Raw genomic sequence first — 18,971 nt, 5'->3', positions numbered from 1 at the left:
GAGAATTGGGGGAAAACTCCATTGGTTGGAGTCATACCTGGCACAAAGGAAGATGGTTGTGGTGGTTGGAGGTCAGTGATCTCAACTCCAGGCTATCACTGCAGGAGTTCCTCAAGGTAGTGTCCTAGGCTCAACCATCTTCAGCTGCTTCATCAATGACCTCCTATCATAAGGTCAGAAGTGGGTATGTTTGCAGATGACTGCACAATGTCCAGCACTATTCGCAACTCCTCAGATAATGAAGCAGTCCATGTCCAAATGCAGCAAGACTTGGACAATACCAGGCTTGGGCTGACAAGTAGCAAGTTACATTTGCACCACACAAGTGCCAGGCAATGACCATCTCCTACAAGAGAGGATCTAACCACCGCCCCTTTACATTCAATGGCATTGCCATCGCTGAATCTCCCACAATCAACATCGTGGGGGTTACCATTGATCAGAAACTGAACTGGACCAGCCATATTAATACTATGGCTACCAGGGCAGGTTAAAAGCTGGGAATTCTATGGTGAGTAACTCACTTCCTGACCCCCCCCAAAGCCTGTCCGCCATCTACAAGGTACAAGTCAGGAGTGTAATGGAATACTCTCCACTTGTCTGGATGAGTGCAGCTCCAACAACAATCAAGAAGCTCGACACCATCCAGGACAAAGCAGCTCGCTTGATTGTTCCCCCTTCCACAAACATTCAAACCCTCCAACACCAACGAACAGTGGCAGCCATGTGTACCACCTACAAGATGCACTGCTGTAACTCATCATGGTTCCTTAGACAGCACCTTCAAAACCCATGACCACTACCATCTAGAAGGACAAGAGCAGCAGATACCTGGGAACCCCACCACCTGGAGGTTCCCATCCAAGTCACTCACCACCCTGATTTGGAAATATATTGCCCTTCCTTCAGTGTCGCGAGGGCAACACCCTGGAACTCCCTCCCTAACAGCACAGTGGGTGTACCTACACCTGAAGGACTACAGCGTTCAAGAAGGCAACTCACCGCCACCTTCTGAAGACCAACTAGGGATGGGCAATAAACGCTGACCTAACCAGCATCCCTACATCCCGTAAATTTATTTTTAAAATAATAAAAATTTGAGTAACAAATTCGTGTAAATCAGGAGGTGGAGTGGAGCGGGGACTTGCGGAAGGAATTGAAGATAGTACAGAGGAGATCACAAGAGATAAAGACCTGAATCTGTGAGGATAGATTGAGAAGTTGGGTCTGTTTTCCTTGGAGGAAAGGATGCTGAGGGGAGACTTGATAGAGATATAAAAGATCCTGAGGGGTAAGACTGAGAAGAATGAGAAACTGATCCTGCTCAAGAGATTACCAAGAATTAGAGGGCACAGATTCAGAATAATTGGCAAAATGGGTAGAGGTGACATGAGGAAAAACCTTTTCACCAAAGAGCGGTTGGAGTCAGGAAGGAAATTCCAGAGTGTGTGGGGGAGGCAGGTTTGATCAAGATATTCAAAAGGGAATTGGATTGCTAACTGAAAAAAAATAATGTGCAAGGTTACAGGGATACGGCAGAAGAGTGGGACTAGGTGGAATGTCCTTCGGTGAGCCAGTACAGGCTCGATGGGCTAATAGGCCTCCTTCTGCACTGTAAAGGTTCTGTGACTCTGTGACAGATGTCAAGATGACTTAACGGCCTTCAAAAGGCATCTCGACAAATACATGGATAGGATGGGTATAGACATACGGCATAAGGAAGTGGTGAGGGTTTTGGCCAAGGGTGGTATCATGGCCAGTACAGGCTTGGAGGGCCGAACGGCCTGTTCCTGTGCTGTATTGTTCTTTGCTCTTCGTTCTAATTGGTCTATAGTTTCTAGTTTTCTGCCTCCCTCTCTTCTTGAATAGAGGGGTTATATTGTTAGGCAAGCTTATTGTGAGGTAGATGAGAATGTGGAATTCGATATACAAACCGATTAGCCATGATCTTATCGAATGGCTGAGCGGACTCGGGAGTCGAATGGCCTATTTCTGCTCGATTTCATATGTTCGTATGATTAAAGTGTACATTTGTTCACCTATTAACAAGCTCTCTCTTCACAAGTAGATGCAAAGGTTTAAAGATAACATAATTCAATACATATCTAGGCATAAATCCCCACATATGATTTGAAACTATAATTGTTTGAGTTCTCACCCAAGAACAAAATTAGAGTTGAGTTCAAAGTGCAAATCCAAGGTACATTTTCTTGGCAAAATTGGTTCTATTTCGGAAGTACGGATGTGGATGGGTGCACCAATTCAAAACCCCATAGAATGGTGGCAAATATTGCAGTTTCACCATGTAGCAATGTACCAGCTGGGCATTTTAGAAATACTTTCCTACAAGACTAGGCTGAATTTGAATGGGAGTCCAACTTGCTCAACTTTGACATATCTCTTAGTGACCAGTTGTAGAGTCACCTACCTCAAAATATATCTTATATTAGCTCTCTTGTTAAATTTGCTGACTGTAAATGGTCGTTTGGTAGTACAGAACTTGAGTATTGCTGTATAAAGAAAAATAAGCTTTTTGTCTTGCACTTATCAAGACAAGCACAAAAATACCAATGTCAGGGGAATCAACAACTTTATACTGTATTAGAAGAGGGTCCTGATTGGTTGGCAAGTGTGCTCTGATTGGTTGAGGCATTATCATGGCAAATGCACCAGTTAATGGTGACTGGCAGTTAACTGCCAAGCTATGTTTGAAAGTTTAAACCAGGCAGCTTGACTCTGATTGATCAAGCCCTGTGGAATGAACCAGCAAATGGCTATCACTTATTTTGTCTGGCTGCAACAGGCACAATGTGTATACATGTTCTTTCTGTCTGCAAAGAGCAAGGCCCTGAGAATTAATATAGATAAAAAACTTTGAAAAAATGTATTTTTCAGCAATGCTTAAGTTTTGCTGAATGTGGTGAGTACCAAAGGAAATAAATATCAAGCAAACATGAAATTGATGAAAAAATAGTGGTGCAATGTTGGGACGGAAATAAAGTTAATATTCTACCATGTGGGAGAAAGAGGAAAATGTCAATTAGACAGACTCATCTTTCACCTTGCTGCCAAAAACACGACCAGTCAATCCACAACAATGATTTTCTTTTGCAGATGAGGAGATGTCGAGCTCAAAGGATTTTGCAACGGAAACAACAAGTTCAGAAGAGGAACCAGAGTCTGATTTCATAGCCAATTCCAACATGTTATGTCAGACACGGAACAGTGACAGTCCAATGGATGGTCGGGCAATGAGGCGTTCTAGTCGAGGGTCCTTCACCAGAGCAAGCCTGGAGGAACTTCTGAGTATTGATCCTGAGGCCAACCAAAGCTCAATGTGGCTCGGAACTGAGGATGGCTGGTGCGTGGTAACTTTTTAATTTGGAAAATGAATTAGTAAATTAAAGCAAGGTGCAAAATATGGAATTGTTTTAATTCCAGGCCAAGGTGAATTAGGAAAATGGCACTAGAGCAGAGCCTGGGTGATGACATTCTTAGAGAGATGAGAACATTAGTATCTTAGTTGTTTCTTGTGGTTACAGTTATATTTCTTACACAGCGACGTCCCAAAACAGATCAGTGGGAGTTGGGATCAGAATGGGATTTTGGAGAGAGGATTGGGAGTTGGGATTACAATGGGATTTGGGAGCAAGCAGTGAGAGTTGGGATTAGAATGGGAATTGGGAGCGAGCAGTGGGAGTTTTCAATTAGAATGCGATTTGGGAGAGTGCAGTGGGAGTTGGGATTAGAATGCGATTTGGGAGAGTGCAGTGGGAGTTAGGATTAGAATGGCATTTGTAAAAGAGCAGTGGGAATTGGGATTAGAATGAAAATTGGGAGAGTGCCATGGGAGTTGGGATTAGAATGGGATTTGGGAGAGTGCAGTGGGAGTTGGGATCAGAGTGGGATTTGGGAAAGAGCAATGGGAGTTGGGATTAGAATGGGATTTGGGAGAGTGCAGTGGGAGTTGGGATCAGAGTGGGATTTGGGAAAGAGCAATGGGAGTTGGGAGTAGAATGGGATTTGGGAGAGTGCAGTGGGAGTTGGGATCAGAGTGGGATTTGGGAAAGAGCAATGGGAGTTGGGATTAGATTGGGATTTGGAAAAGAAAAGTGGAAATTGGGATTGGAATTGGTTTTGGAAGAGAGATGTGGGAGTTGGGATTAGAATGGGATTTGGGAAAGAGCAGTGGGAATTGAGATTAGAAAAAGAATTGGGAGAGCGAAGTGGGAGTTGGGATTGGAATGGGAAGCGGGAGAGAACAGCGGACATTGGGATTAGAATGGGATTCGGAAGAGAGCAATGGGAATTGGGATTGGAATGGGATTTGGGAGAGAACAGTGGGATTGGGGATGAGAATGGGAGGTGGGAGAGAGCAGTGAGTGTTGGGATTAAACTGGGATTCAGGAGAGATCAATGGGAATTGGGATTGGAATGGGATTTGTGAGAGAGTAGTGGGATTTGGGATGAGAATGGGAGGTGGGACAGAACAGTGGGTGTTGGAATTAAAATGGGAATTGGAAGAGAGCAGTGGGAGTTGGAATTAGAGTGGGATTTGGGAGAAAGCAGTGGGAGTTGGAATTAGAGTGGGATTTGGGCGAGAGCAGTGGGAAATGGGAGCAGAATGGGAGGCTGGAAAGAGCTGTCCGAGTTTGGATTAGAGTATTTCCCTTCTTCCATGTGACTCACTCCTCATACCCACTATACCAATCTGGTAAACAGTAAGGTACAATTTCATAGATTATTACAGCAATGAAGGCAGCCATTTGGCCCATAATGGAAGGCCGCTTTCAAAAAAACTAGCCAATTGCATTCACTCTCCTCTTCTTCCCCATAGCCCTGAACATTCATTCCTTTCGAATATATGTCCAATTAGGTCTGGATTGCTAAGATTATGATTTAACAGTTAATGTCAGTACAAAACAATTTTACTTCCAACAGACTCCATTGATGATTTCATAGCTGATGCTGATCTGCTAAATAAATGGTCTAATAATATGTTCCAAAATCAGGAGATGAATGAAGTGAAAAACATTAATCAAATATATTGAAAGCCAAAAAGCATTCGAGCTGTCCTTGCATCAATGCAAGACCTCTGATAAATCAGATGTGTGATCTGGAAGGTTTTGCTGAGGTTAGCAGATTGGGCATGGTATCAGAGAACATGGTAGAACGATTTCAACCCTGCATATCTGGAAGAATATCAGTTATTTCGAAGAGAAAATGGAGCAGTGTGGCTGTATGTATAAATTCAAATATTCAGGCACAACTGAGAGAGAATGGGTCGGATTCCCCAGCCCCACAGCTGCATATTCCCCGACGACGCACCGATCCCTGGCAGTGGGACTCTCTCCCGCCGCTTGTCAGTGGCTTTTGAGGCAATCCCACGTGGCCAGGAAACCTGCGGGCCTGGGTGCGCTGTCAGCAGGAAAAGAGAATCCCAACGGCCAGAGAATTCCGGCCAATCTAACAAAGGGAAGGGAAGGCCCAGAGTCACTCCCGGTGGGAATAACAGATTGAAGCCCGGTTTTCAGGTGCCAAAATTTGGCTCCTCAGTTGCAGCCATTTCATTCTCAATTCTGTGAGACATATGTACTCGATTAAAGTCACCTCAGATGTTCTTTAATCAGTAGAGGAGCCTCATGCCTTGGAGTAATTATTATAGCATGTGTCTCTTGCCAACCGGATTCTGCTGTGACTTTTACAGTCACACACATAATGTGTGTGATTTAAACCAGTCGTGGCTTTGTGGAGGAGGTAAGCCCGGCCCTTGAATTGTGCACGGAGCCACCAAGTGGCCATGTTGAGTATTACACCAACACCACATGTTTAATATGGAGAGAATTTTAAACAGGTTTAGGATTTTGTTGCACATGAGGAGAAGAGATAATAATTCCCCCTTGAGTTCAATTACAGCTTTTCAAGTTAAACTGATGTAACCTCAACAGGACAAGATACAAAAAAAAATGTGTTTTTCCCAACTACTTGAAGGCATTGTAGTGTCGTTCAAATGGAATGAGATCAATATCAATGCTACTTACTTCTATTTGGATCCTTCCCCCAGTTTAAGGTCCGTAGGTTTTCCTTGTAAAATCTCGGAATTGAGTAGAGCAGAGAGGATGAACATTGTTGTTTATTTATATATGGAACGGGGATGGGTAGGTCAGAAGATCTGTGCAGACTTGATGGGCGAAATGGCCTCCTTCTGCACTGTACCAATTCTGTGTGGGCATCACTGGCTGGGTCAGCGTCCATAATTACACTTCACCTGAGTGGCTTTGCCAGGCCGCTTCCGAGGGCATTTAAGAGTCAATCACATTCCTGTGGGTCTGGAGTCACATGTGGGCCAGATCAGGTAAGGACAGCAGATTTCTTTCCCTAAAGGACATTAGTGAACCAGGTGGGCTTTATCGACAATCAACAATGGTTTTGTGGTCATCATTAGACTTAGATCTTAGCCAATAAGAGGAGCTGTTTGTCAGCGGCATAATATCTGGGAAACAAAGCTGGCTTCAGTTAGCCAAGAAGAAAATGGGGAAAGGAACTGGCTGAAAACTCAAGAATCATTGTTTTAACTGGAAAAGACTCACTTAAAACGGTCAGTAAAGAGTGAGTGAAAGCCTGATTGAAAATTGAAGTGAAATGAAATGAAAATCGCCTATTGTCACAAGTAGGCTTCAAATGAAGTTACTGTGAAAAGCCCCGAGTTGCCACATTCCGGCACCTGTTCGGGGAGGCTGGTACAGGAATTGAACCGTGCTGCTGGCCTGCCTTGGTCTGCTTTAAAAGCCAGCGATTTAGCCCTGTGCTAAACCAGCCCCTGGTTTATTATATGGAAAATTAACTAAAATACGAAATGATAAAATAGACAGCTTGCGGGGTGGTGGTGGGGGGGGGGTTTATATAATCTCTCTGAGTAACCACAGGTAGGTTATCTCCTTGCAGCTGAAAGCCCCTCCCAGGGCGGTGAGGGGGCCACTCCACCATCTGAAAGATACTGACGGCATGAGGAACTAGAACATTGGGCCTTGAATTATTGAAATTGCCTCAGTTGGTCAGACACCCATGCCGCTGCCATTCCCACCGCACTTCCACGGTCATGTGACTGAGTCAGGGAGCCACCCCGCTACAGCTCTCCGACACTTTACAAACCACCCCCAGCACATCGCCATAAAGTCCCAGCCGAGGTGGTTTCAGACTCCGGCAGGGGGGCTAAATTAGGATTTCTGTGCTGACGGTAAAGTGCGAGCTTGGTAATGTTGGCCCTCCTCTTCTTTCAGCATTCACGTCTATCAGTCGTCCGATAACATCCGTAACCGGAAGAATAGTATGAAAATGCAGCACTCCGCAGCCGTCATGTGCATCTTGTAAGTACAAATGTAATGTTTTCCATTTAGTTTGGACCCACGCTTTAACAAAGCAAAATGGAAGCCATTTCCTCTCCAGTCTTGGTTTCCCAGCTCCCTGATCATCATCGGCTGGGAGAGAGGATGGGGGTGAACGGAAACCGATATCTGCTTGGTTTTGATGTTCTTTCAATTGGGAACCCAGAATAAGGGCACCGCCCATAGTGCTGGACATTGCTAAAGATAATGAAGTGACAAAATGGAACTGAGGTGAAGCAGCAATCAGCTGATGATGAGCTTGGGTTATCAAAGACTGGAGATTTTAACGAAAAGGAAAGAGTAAAACGTTCCTCTGGGCATGAAAGTTCTGATAAGGGGCAGCACGGTGGCGCAGTGGGTTAGCCCTACTGCCTCACGGCGCCGAGGTCCCAGGTTCGATCCCGGCTCTGGGTCACTGTCCGTGTGGAGTTTGCACATTCTCCCCGTGCTTGCGTGGGTTTCGCCCCCACAACCCAAAGGTGTGCAGGGTAGGTGGATTGGCCACCCTAAATTGCCCCTTAATTGGAAAAAAATGAATTGGGTACCCTAAATTTATTTATTTTTAAAAATTAAAATTCTGAGAAGGAATGAATTAAATTAAGATATTGTGTGACAAGTCCCAATTTTAACTTGTGAGGATGAGCATCTAGTACAACACGTTTGGAATTTAGGAAGAACGAAGAGGGAACATTTAGAGAAACACAAACCACAGCAATATGACAGTATGGGAAAGACCCACAAAGATCACAATGGAGTTAGAGGGAAAGTAACCACACACAAATCAAACCTTGTGATCTGCAGAGTGTGAGAGAGATGCTAAAAGAGTGTGCAAATATATATAAATAGCCTGTGAATGCTAGCAGGGCTGGGACTCTATAGCAAGGACCAGATTTTTGTCCTCGGGTTGTGGCCGCAGAGTTTGGAGAGTTCTCGGCTAATCGAACACGACCTTTAAGGGTGTCCACCCGCAGGTCGGATTTTCAGTCAGAGGTGGGTGACCCCAGAACAAATACACAGGCTGCCGGGTACTGAGGTAGGTTGGGGCAAGGCCTGCCACTGTGCCCCAGCACCTAGTTTAAATAAATTTTAAAATAATACAAAAGCAAGAAAAATTCCTTCCGCCCCCCCCCCCCCCCCCAAACATACTCCTTATACCCCATCCACGCCAATCTACACCAACCCATGTCATCCCACCCAACCCTCCATGACCAGCATTCCCTCTTTAGCAACTCCTAGCTCCCACCCACCCATGGCCCCCATACCCCCTGTGCCAACTTAGTGCCCCACTACCCACCCTCATTGCCCCAATGCCAATATAGCAGCAACTCATGCCCATCACCCTTTGTTCATACCCTCTCCATATGAACTCACCGTGTTCCTTGGCAACTTTGCAGCTGTACAGGTCGCAAACAGTTCCTTGACAGCTGGATGATGACTTGATAGTCAAGCAGCTCCTTAACAGTTCCTCAATATTTAGACTGTTCCAGTTATCATGTGTGTAAAAAAAGGCGTGATCCTGTACACTTTTAACAATCCCAACGGCTACCAGTGGGGGTGTAGGAGAATCCCGCCACTGGTGCTATCAATGGTGGCACAGTGGTTACAGCGCTAGGGACCTGGGTTCAGTTCTGGCCTTGGGTGACTGATGTGTGGTGTTTGTACGTTCTCCGTGCGGCTATGTGGATTTCCTCCGGTTTCATCCCACAGTTCAATGATGTGCAGGTTAGGCGGATTTGCCACACTAAATTGCCCCTTAGTGTCCCAAGATGTGCAGGTTAGGTGGGTTATGGGGATCGGGTAGGGGAATGGGTTTGGAAGAGGTGCTCTTTCAGAGGGTTGGTGCAGACACGATGGGCGGAATGGCCTCCTTCTGCATTGTAGGGATTCTATAAATAAAAGTAACTTGATCTTGACATTCTTTGCCCTCAAATTAGTAAAGAAGAGGGCTTTAATGTGCGCAGATTTCCAATCTTACGATTCACTTTCAAATTCCATAATATTGCGATGTTTTCCCAATACTCATAATCCACATGTGAAACGTCTTCATCTCCTGTGTGACTCGCAAACAATAAGGTAATTTCAACAAATTACGGTACGCATTGGGAAATGGTGAATGGAGGCGTAGCTACTCCCCATCAGTTCATTAATATTGGGAGATGTTGAAAATGTTTGTAGTTTTAATGGCCCACAAACAGGTATTTGTACAAAGCGATTCAGGTGGATCTCTCATAGAATCATAGAATTTACACTGCAGAAGTAGGCCATTCGGCCCATCGAGTCTACACCGGCTCTTGGAAAGAGCACCCTACCCAAGCCCACACCTCCACCCTATCCCCATAACCCAGTAACCCCACCCAATACTAAGGGCAATTTATCATGGCCAATTCACCTAACCTGCACATCTTTGGACTGTGGGAGGAAACCGGAGCACTCGGAGGAAACCCACGCATACACAGGGAGAACGTGCAGACTCCGCACAGACTGTGACCCAAGCCGAGAATCGAACCTGGGAACCTGGAGCTGTGAAACAATTGTGCTAACCACTATGCTACCATGCTGCCCAAAATTGCCCCTTAGTGTCCCAAGATGTGCAGGTTTGGTGGGTGACTCTGTGTTTGATTCAAAATACCTTGGATATGACAGTATTTCTAACTCAACTTCTTTTCCTTCCCCGATAGATACCTCGACAACAAGGTTTTTGTATCACTGGCAAATGGCGAATTGATGGTTTACCAAAGAGATGCAGGTTTGTTTAAGGGGTTCATATTGATTAATCAAATAACTACAAAGTACTCCCTGAATACACTGTTATTGGGTTCACGAAGATGAAATCTGTGATAAGATTGCAGTTGTTCGTCAAGAAGAGTTATTAGAGTGCAAACTAACCTGCAAGCGCATCTCCCTTTGATTATTAAAAAGTGTTTAAATTCCCAGAAATATTTAAATAAAATTTCCCCACCTCTCCAAAATGCATTGACCCACTCAAAATATATGGGGCTGGATTCTCTGATTCGGGGGCTCTGTCTAAAACTGCCGCAAAACGACCACCGATTCCCCGTTTCCCGGCTCTCGCTGCCGATACGCCCCAGAGAATTGCCGGGTCCGTGGTGGCGAATGTGCACGGCGATGACCTTCAGCGGCCACGCTGTGCTTCATAGCGGAGGGAATTGTTCCCCTTTCGGCCGGCTCGCGCACCTCAGACTGCCCCATTACAGTGCCCCAGCCCCGAATAACGTCCCCCACCCGCCTGCCGGTCTGCCCTCCCTGACTGTGGCGGTGCTGGACTGACTCCGCAGTCGACACGCTGAGTTCCCGACGGATGAGTCCACATGTGTCCCGTGCCGTCGGGAACTAGGCCGGTTGGAGGCGGAGCATCAGGGGGTGGGCCTCAGGCAATGGCGAGTACGCCGCTTTGGAGGGGGCGGAGCATCGCGAAAGCGGCACCACCCCTAATTCGGTCAGGAACTGTGATTCTCCGGCCGTTCAGCGAACGTGATTTCGGCGTCGGCAACCGGAGAATCCAGCCCGTGGTTCCCCAGAAGACAGAGCCTCTGAATGGTGGATCAAATTCAGGGGACTGAATGGCCTCCTCTTGTTCCTATGCTGCCCTTTCCTTTTACATAGAAAAAACATCAGCATGTGGAATGGACTATCAGATGTCCGAGTAGTAATTCCTCATGCGTCTCCCTGGACTGGTATGTTGGAAGGCTATTTAGCTGGTGAATCCAGCCAGGTCCAATCTGTTATGTTTTTTGCTTTGATGAAAATATGCCAATCATGGGACAGGGATCGGTGAAACAACAATGCAGGCTTCTTTATTTGAAGACAACATTATAGACAAATAGACAAAAACATTATAGACAAATATATATGATACATCTGTCTCCTACTGCTGTTGCCTGTAGGCTAACTGCAAAATGGGATGAATACATCAAGTCCTGTCAGGGTGGTAGCGATTGACAGCAGTTTAAGATATGGCTCAGCACAATCCTGCCCTCTCCTGGAATGCACACTTGAAAGCACGAGACATGATGAGTGGGTGACAAAGATTGGACGATACACCGCCAGGGTACTGAAACGAGTTGTTACACAGCAATTGCCATTCAGCCTGGGATCAGCAAGGTCGATCATTTAGAGTTCAGTTCCATTCTGGACCGCAGTCTTGTGACCTGACTAATTTAGAATCGCTGGGGATTAATTTTAATGGCATAATGGCATAAAACCAGCGATACCAAATCTCATTTTACTTCTCTTCTGTTTACTTCCATTAACTTAAGTGGGAAGAAAAATCAGCAGATTTGGTTGCTAATTTGCCATCAGCTGTTTTACACTATCTCACAAAGTTAAAATAACATCCTCTTTGTAAGCTAAGCCAATCCCCTCGCGCCCCCCCCCCCCCTCCCCGACATCCCTGCCCACCCTTTCACCAAATACTGAGTTCATTAGAAAAGGAATCTTATCTGTAAACACTCAGGCCTTAAATCAATAATGTTACAATTTCTGATTGAACCTTTACCAAACATGGTAGGCAAGTTTCTTTAATCTTTGAACACGTGCCTAGATTTGTCTAAATGGGCCGACCGGGTAACTTAGATCAAAAACGACTTTATGGGATTTTCATCAACTTGATGAGTGGTTTCCTGCTGTCAAAATCTTGGCTCAATTTGAAAGCGGACAGACTGGAAATAGGACATGTTGACAAATATTAAACTGTCACCTGGAGCCGAAACAGCTTCAGCACACACTTAATATTCTCCTTCATTCAATAGGGGCTTCACATATTTATGAATAGAGGAAAATGGGTCAGCACCCAGAAAGACGAGGTTGGAATTTTCCCAAAACACGGCACTGTCAGGTTTTGACTGAAGATTGCCGTGTCTCTCCCCAGAGAAACTGCAGGTTTTCTTCCCAGGTCTTCTGACACTTTGCGAGAGATTTTCCTGTCCTTCACGGTGGCGGGATCTTCAGGTCCCGATGACAGCGCACTCCCAACCCGCAGGAGTGAGGCGGGATCAATGGGAAATCCCGTTGAATGTGGCGGGATCAGGAGATCCTGCCGCTGGCCAACAGCGGGCTGCTTCCCGCCACCGGGAAACATGCTGCGGGGAGGACAGAGAATCCCAATGCCGCCTTTGTCAAAGAAAAAGCAGGGGGGGTTGTTTTGCGCCATCACGCTGAGCGTTCATACAGCGGCAAACCCGGCTCTACAGAGATCGAGTAAAGTGTCCCGATCTCAGTGTGGAAGTAAAGGCCCCCAGCCACCGGCGGGACACCCGTGCCGCCGCCGCCCCCCCAACCATTGTCGGCATCGGGGATAGAGAGTGCAAATCCAGTCATGGTCTCTTGCAAGAGTTCACAATAGAATTGGCAGCCACGGCGAACGGGCCCGGGAAATTGCCTCCTAAATATTTACACCTCCTGTCAGGAAAACCTTTTAAAAATATATATTTTATTCGAAACACAGTCAAATACAAACAGGACATAGCGCCTCAAAATAAAGATGAAACACACAGGGCGGGATTGTCCGTCCCGTCGCACTCGTTTTCTGGTGCAGCGCGCCCCACCGGCAGTGGGATCTTCCATCCCGGTAGCCGGTCAGTGGGGTTTCTCATTGTGGCTACACCCATGCCGTCGGGAAATACCCGGGCGAAGCGGAGGATCCCGCCGACAGAGAATCCTGCCCACGGTTTGTCAATTTTCCCCCTTTTTCCCCCTAAACCACCCCCAACCCCCTCCCTCCCCCAGGTGATGGCCAAGTCCTCAAACACGGACAGAAACATGCTCTTCCGACCCCCGAAGGGTGAACTTGATCTTTTCCAACTGTAAATATTTGTACAGGTCCCCCAACCGCACTGCGGCTCCCGCTGACCCTGCCAACCTTCAATTCGGTAAAATCCATTGTCGGGCAATCAGAAAGGTCACCACATCGGCCACCTTCCACACCAGCAGCTCCGACAAGTCCAACACCCCAAAAATCGCCACCGACTTTTAATCCCTCTCTGGCTCAGCAGTTGGTCTAATTATTTGTTGTGTTTTTCCCCATGCCCGCCGCACAGGAAGTTTTTGGGATCCGCAGAACTCGCATACGTTGTGCTTGGGATCGCCAGGAAATCCTGTCACCAAGATGGTGCAGGTGGCAGGAAAGCTTTGGTGTGGATGCCAGAACCGGATTCTCATCATCAACACTGCCACGTTTTGCCAGGAGGTGAGTGCTGAGCAACGGCCGGTATCATCCGCATGCACCAGCTCCATTCCGCTGTGGTCAGTAGGTAAAGCTCGACACCTCAGCCAGCAAGTTGACATCACGGGCAAGGTAAAGGGGAAACCGGCCTATCACTAGAGCAGTGCTGGTGTATTGAGTTTGTGGGTTTTGGCACTATTGCAAGTTTCACAAGGCTAATGGATCACAGCCTCCAAAGTAAAATCGTGACACCATTGTGATGATATAAATAGAAAATATACTTAGAATATTGGAAACATCAGATCAAGGACTGGAAACACCCATATGCTTTAAAATTCAAAATGCCTCAAGACATACTATGAAAGATTTCCTTGGTTCACTCCTTAAATGCACTCGACCAGGGAGCAGCAAACATCAGGAAATTGAGCACATGTCTGGGGACTGCTCAATTTGCCTCCATTTAAATGGTGGATATTAAAGACCCCCTGGCACTGTTCGAAGAGCAGCGCCAGTTCCCCTTGTCTCTAGGCCTATTCTTCTTCGGCGATCACTCGCTAATGAGTATGATTGTCCACCTAAGAACCTCCACCTTTCTCGTCATCGGTTCTGCGGGTTCGCGCATGGCTGATGAGCCCGATCCCAGAGCCGCATCTTTGACCACACACTTGGCAGGTGTTTCCGGGAGGTGGGATCGGTCCTTGAACACGGGATTGTTGGTATTCCTTTCTCAGACTGCTTTTCCAGGCTTCCTCTTGCCATCAGCTATCCTCGAAGAAATGAATCCCCTCAATCAGGAGGTTTCTCCTCGCAGGTCTCTTCTGAGCAAGGTCTCCAAGGCGTTGACGTAAATATTGCATTTCTTGAAGTAAGCCTTCAGGGTAGCTTTGAAGAGCTTCCTTTTTCCACCTCTTTTCAAAAGCCGTCCTTGGGCTGGGCAAGGAAGATTTGCTTTGACAATTATGCAATCTGATACTGGTGCTCTTGGCTCCTTCATGATGTTAGTATCCCTGTCCTCCCAGCTGATGTGGACAGTCTTATCTCAGACAGTGTTGATAGACCTCTCCAGGGTATTGAGTTGGCGTCTGTACATGGTCCAAGTATAGAAGAGTTGGGAGGATGACTGCCTTTGTACACGAGGATCCTAGTGTCATCAAGACTCACATACTTAGGCAGCCGAAGGAGGCACTTGCGGATTGGATAAGATTACATAGAACAGTACAGCACAGAACAGGCCCTTCGGCCCTCAATGTTGTGCCAAGCCATGATCACCCTACTCAAACCCACGTATCACCCTATACCCGGAACCCAACAACCTCCCCCTTAACCTTACTTTTATTAGGACACTACGGACAATTTAGCTTGGCCAATCCACCTAACCCGCACATCTTTGGACTGTGGGAGGAAACCGGAGCACCCGGAGGAAACCCACGCAAACAGGGGGAGGACGTGCAGACTCCGCACAGACAGTGACCCAGCCGGGAATCGAACTTGGGACCCTGGAGCTGTGAAGCATTTATGCTAACCACCATGCTACCCTGCTGCCCCTAGTGGATAGTGGATCAAGATAGTGGATCTCCACATCGATGTCAGCCTCAGAGGACAGGTGGCTCCCCAGGAGTGGAAAATGTTCCACATTTGGTCCGGGTTTCTCCATTGGTCTTGATGGAGGAAGAGACCGGGTGTTGTCCTGGGGCAGATTGGTAAGGAACTTGAGCCTTCTTGATGTTGCTGTTGAGACCGATTATTCGGTATGCTTCCCCGAAGGTGGCAAGCATGGCTTCGAGATTCTCTTCCGTGACAGTGGAGTTGGCGATGTCATCCACATATTGAAGTTCCAAGAGCGATATCAATGTAATTTTCTTGGATTTCAATAACTTGAGGTTGAATGTTTTCCATCTACCCTGTAGACAATGTCCACTCCACTGGGAAGCTTGCTCCTGACAAGGTGAAAGATGTTGGTGATGAAGGTAGAGATGGGGGCGATGACACATACCTGCTTGACTCCAGTCCTGACTTCTAAGCTTTCTGTCTTATTTCCCTCGGTGAGGACTGCTGGCAAATTGTCGTGGAGGAGTAGGAGGGTGTTGATGAATTTCTCTGGACAGCCGGCCTTTGACAGGATCTTCCACAGCACTTCCCGATTGACTGAGTCAAAAGCCTTGGTCAGATCGTTAAAGACCATGTAGAGTGGTTGATCTAGCTCCTGTCACTTCTCTTGAAGTTGCTGAGCAGTGAAAATCATGTCCGCTGTTCCACGATTTAGTACAGAGACTGGAAGAAGGCAACTAGCGAGGATTCAGGCGATGATATTCCCAGCGATGGAGAACAGGGAGATTCCTCAGGAATCCCCACGGTCTGCTCTGTCTCCTTTCATGAAGGTGGTGATGATGACAGCATCCCTGAGGTCGGCAGGAATTTCTTCTCTGTCCCAGGTTTTCAGCAACATCTGTTGGAGAGGGCGGGTGATCTCTCCTCCAACAACTTTGAAAATCTCCACTGGGATCCCGTCCAGTCCTGTGGCTTTTCCATTCTTCACGTGTTTAATGGCGACTTCGATTTTGCGCACGCTAGGTGGGAGACCAAGATCATCTTTGACGAGAGTTGGGGGGATTTTCTCTGACACGTCTTCATCTATGGTTGTGTTCGGGTTTAAGAGATCTTTGGTTCTGTCCATCGAAGGCTGATGTTTTCTCTGTCTCTCAAGAGAGTTCTATCCTTACTCCGTACAGGTCGGGGCCTAGGGTATTGGATCCATATATTGCCTCATGGCGCAGAAGAAGCCCTGGGTATCGTGCTCGTTAGCGATGAGGCTCCTAAGCTTTCTCAGTCCACCATTGGTTCTTGATATTTTCCGTGTTTCTGTGTTAAATGGCAGAACATGATCCAGATTGGCCAAGACAGCAATCGGTGCGTGACGAGTATGGTCAGCTCCAGTTTGGGGGTTTGGATTGCACTACAGAGCAGCGCTCAGGTTAAACTCTACCATGCCGTCACCTATGAAAACCTGGCGGAGGTCGACGTGGCTCCTGCAGTACACAAAATGCTCGCAGGTAAGAAAAAATTTCACAACCTGTCTGCAGCTCCTGAAAAGCAAAAGCAGCTGAAGCAGGCCTTGATGGTTTGAAGCTTTGAATTAGCGATAAGGCCTCAAAGTTAGTTTAAATTCCAGAAAATACGCTAATGCATGGCAAAAGTAGTGATGCATTTTAGAAGCATTCACTTCTGACTGTACTTTCAACTCTCGGTGAAATATTTCTTCTGAAAATTGCACCGTTTAAAAATGAGAGGTCTCACTACCTGTGGAGTCACTGGGTGAATGGTCACACAGTTCATAGGAAATTAGACCTTGCATCAGTCAGTGAGGAGAGTAGATTATTGGGATTGAGGGAGAATTAAATCCGTGTATGTTTCAGCAGTTACGCACTAATTGGATAAAGGGCCTCTAAGTTTGTGTGCTAGTCATTCCCTGCTTGACAGCACAAACACCGTCAGTTTGTGCATGGGCTTATTTACATGGGGTGCATATTGACAGATGTGCAAACTTAGTCAGACCTACTGACCATTCAAATGGAAAAGCAGAAGATGCTGGAAACGTTCAGCAGCATTGGTGGAGAAACAAAGTTAAAGTGTGGAATCTAATGCCCTCCCAGGGGTCAGTTTGGAGGAGAGGGGGACACTGTGTGATAGGGCGGGGGAAGGTGTAGTGTGGCGATCCCACTAACTCCCGGCCTGTCATTTAAGTCGTGGACAGGAAGGCTTGCGGACAGCCACCTGCAGGTGAATTGAGATCCTTAAATGGCCACAATTCTGCCGGCACTGGTATTCGATCAGCAGCGGGCAGAGACCTGACCACCTGGGGAGACTGCCCAGCAAACCCCCTCCCTGGGCCACTCCACTTATCTGCCTGTGGAGGATCCATCGCTGATCTCCTGGGTCGACCCCAATGCAATACCAGCAGTGGCCACCACTCCTGGTGGCGCTGCAAGTCTCTGATTGGCCACCAATTCTTGGGACAGCAATGCACCAATTAAATTACCCCGAGGGGACCACTTTTCTCTTTTGCGCCACAACATCCAGGCAAAACTTTACCTTTTAAAGTAAGTCTCAGTGTTTTTTTTTAATAAACAATTTTAATGAGGTATTCTTTGGCATTGTAAACAGTAGAATTACAGAACGAGAAAACAAAAGGACTGTACAGTAAACAAAGTACATAGTGCAATTGTCGTAGCCTGTCCCACCCAGATCTGCCTAACTGACCCCCTATACTACATTCCCCTAAACCTCCCCCCCCCCCCCCCCCCCCCCCCCCCCCCCCCTCCCCCATGCTGACGATTAATTCTTCGCAAAGAATGGTCACCACCTCCGGGCAAACCCTAACAACGACCAGCTCAAGGTAAACTTGATTTTCTTTAAGCCCATGAAACTCGCCAGGTCTGACAGCCAGGCTTCCGACTTTGGGGGCTTTGAGCCCCTCCAAGCTAGAAGTATCCGTCTCCGGGCTACCAGGGAAGCAAAGGCCAAAATGTCGGCTCTCTCTCCCCCTGGACTCCTGGGGCCTCTGAAACCCCAAGAATCGCCACCTCCGGACCCATTGCCACCCTCGTGTTCAATACTCTATTCATGACGTCCTCGAACCCCTGCCAGTATCTCCTAAGATTTGGAACACCCAAAACATGTGGACATGGTCTGCCGGTCCTCTCAGACACTTTACACCCCTGTCCTCTACGCTGAAGAACCTGCTCATCCGGGACACTATTATGTGGGCCCAGTGGACAACCTTAAATTGAATCAGGCCAAGCCTGGCACATGTTGCAGTCCCATTAACCCTGCTCAGTGCGCCCGCCCACGGGCCTTCCTCAATCTCTTCCCAACTCCTCCTCCCATTTATGCCTCAGCTCCTCAGTCTGTGTCTCCTCCGCCCCCATGAGCTCCTTGTAAATATCCGAGACACTTCCCTCCCCCACCCATCCTCTAGACACTACCCTATCTTGGATCCCCCTTAGTGGCAAGAATGGAAAAGATGGCACCTGCCTGCGCAAAATGTCCCGCACCTGAATATATCGGAATTCATTCCCCCTCGTCAACCCAAACTTGGCCTCCAACGCCCTCAAGCCAGGGAAGCTCCCTTCCAAAAACAAATCTCCCATCCGCTCAATCCCCGCCCTCTGCCATTCCCGAAACCCCCTATCCAACCTCCCCGGGGCAAACCGATGGTTGTCACATATCGGGGACCAGACCGATTCTCCCGTTGCTCCCACGTGCCTCCTTCACTGTCCCCAGATCCGAAGAGCCGGCACCACTACAGGACTGGTGGAGAAGCGCGCCGGCGGGAACGGCTTGGGAGCGGGTGGAGGCAGCCTCATGTAGGGGCACCGTCACCAACGCCCCCAGACTGGTGCCCCTAC

The 18,971-nt window shown here is 47.4% G+C and overlaps 1 protein-coding gene across 1 annotated transcript in view; it reads left to right on the top strand.

Moving 5' to 3' along the window:
• The window catches only part of LOC119977696 (rho guanine nucleotide exchange factor 17-like), a 502,702-nt gene that overhangs the window by 458,151 nt on the left and 25,580 nt on the right, over positions 1 to 18,971 (top strand). Inside the window, exons 15-19 of the mRNA XM_038818879.1 lie at positions 3,115 to 3,361; positions 7,281 to 7,367; positions 10,064 to 10,131; positions 13,442 to 13,590; positions 16,442 to 16,616. Coding sequence (XP_038674807.1) covers positions 3,115 to 3,361; positions 7,281 to 7,367; positions 10,064 to 10,131; positions 13,442 to 13,590; positions 16,442 to 16,616 — 726 coding nt within the window. The remainder of the gene's footprint in view (positions 1 to 3,114; positions 3,362 to 7,280; positions 7,368 to 10,063; positions 10,132 to 13,441; positions 13,591 to 16,441; positions 16,617 to 18,971) is intronic.

Source organism: Scyliorhinus canicula, chromosome 14, assembly GCF_902713615.1.
Source record: "Scyliorhinus canicula chromosome 14, sScyCan1.1, whole genome shotgun sequence".
In the NCBI taxonomy this organism is placed as follows: domain Eukaryota; kingdom Metazoa; phylum Chordata; class Chondrichthyes; order Carcharhiniformes; family Scyliorhinidae; genus Scyliorhinus; species Scyliorhinus canicula.
Note: the sequence above shows the minus strand (reverse complement) of the source record. Positions and strands in the feature narration are given on the sequence as shown.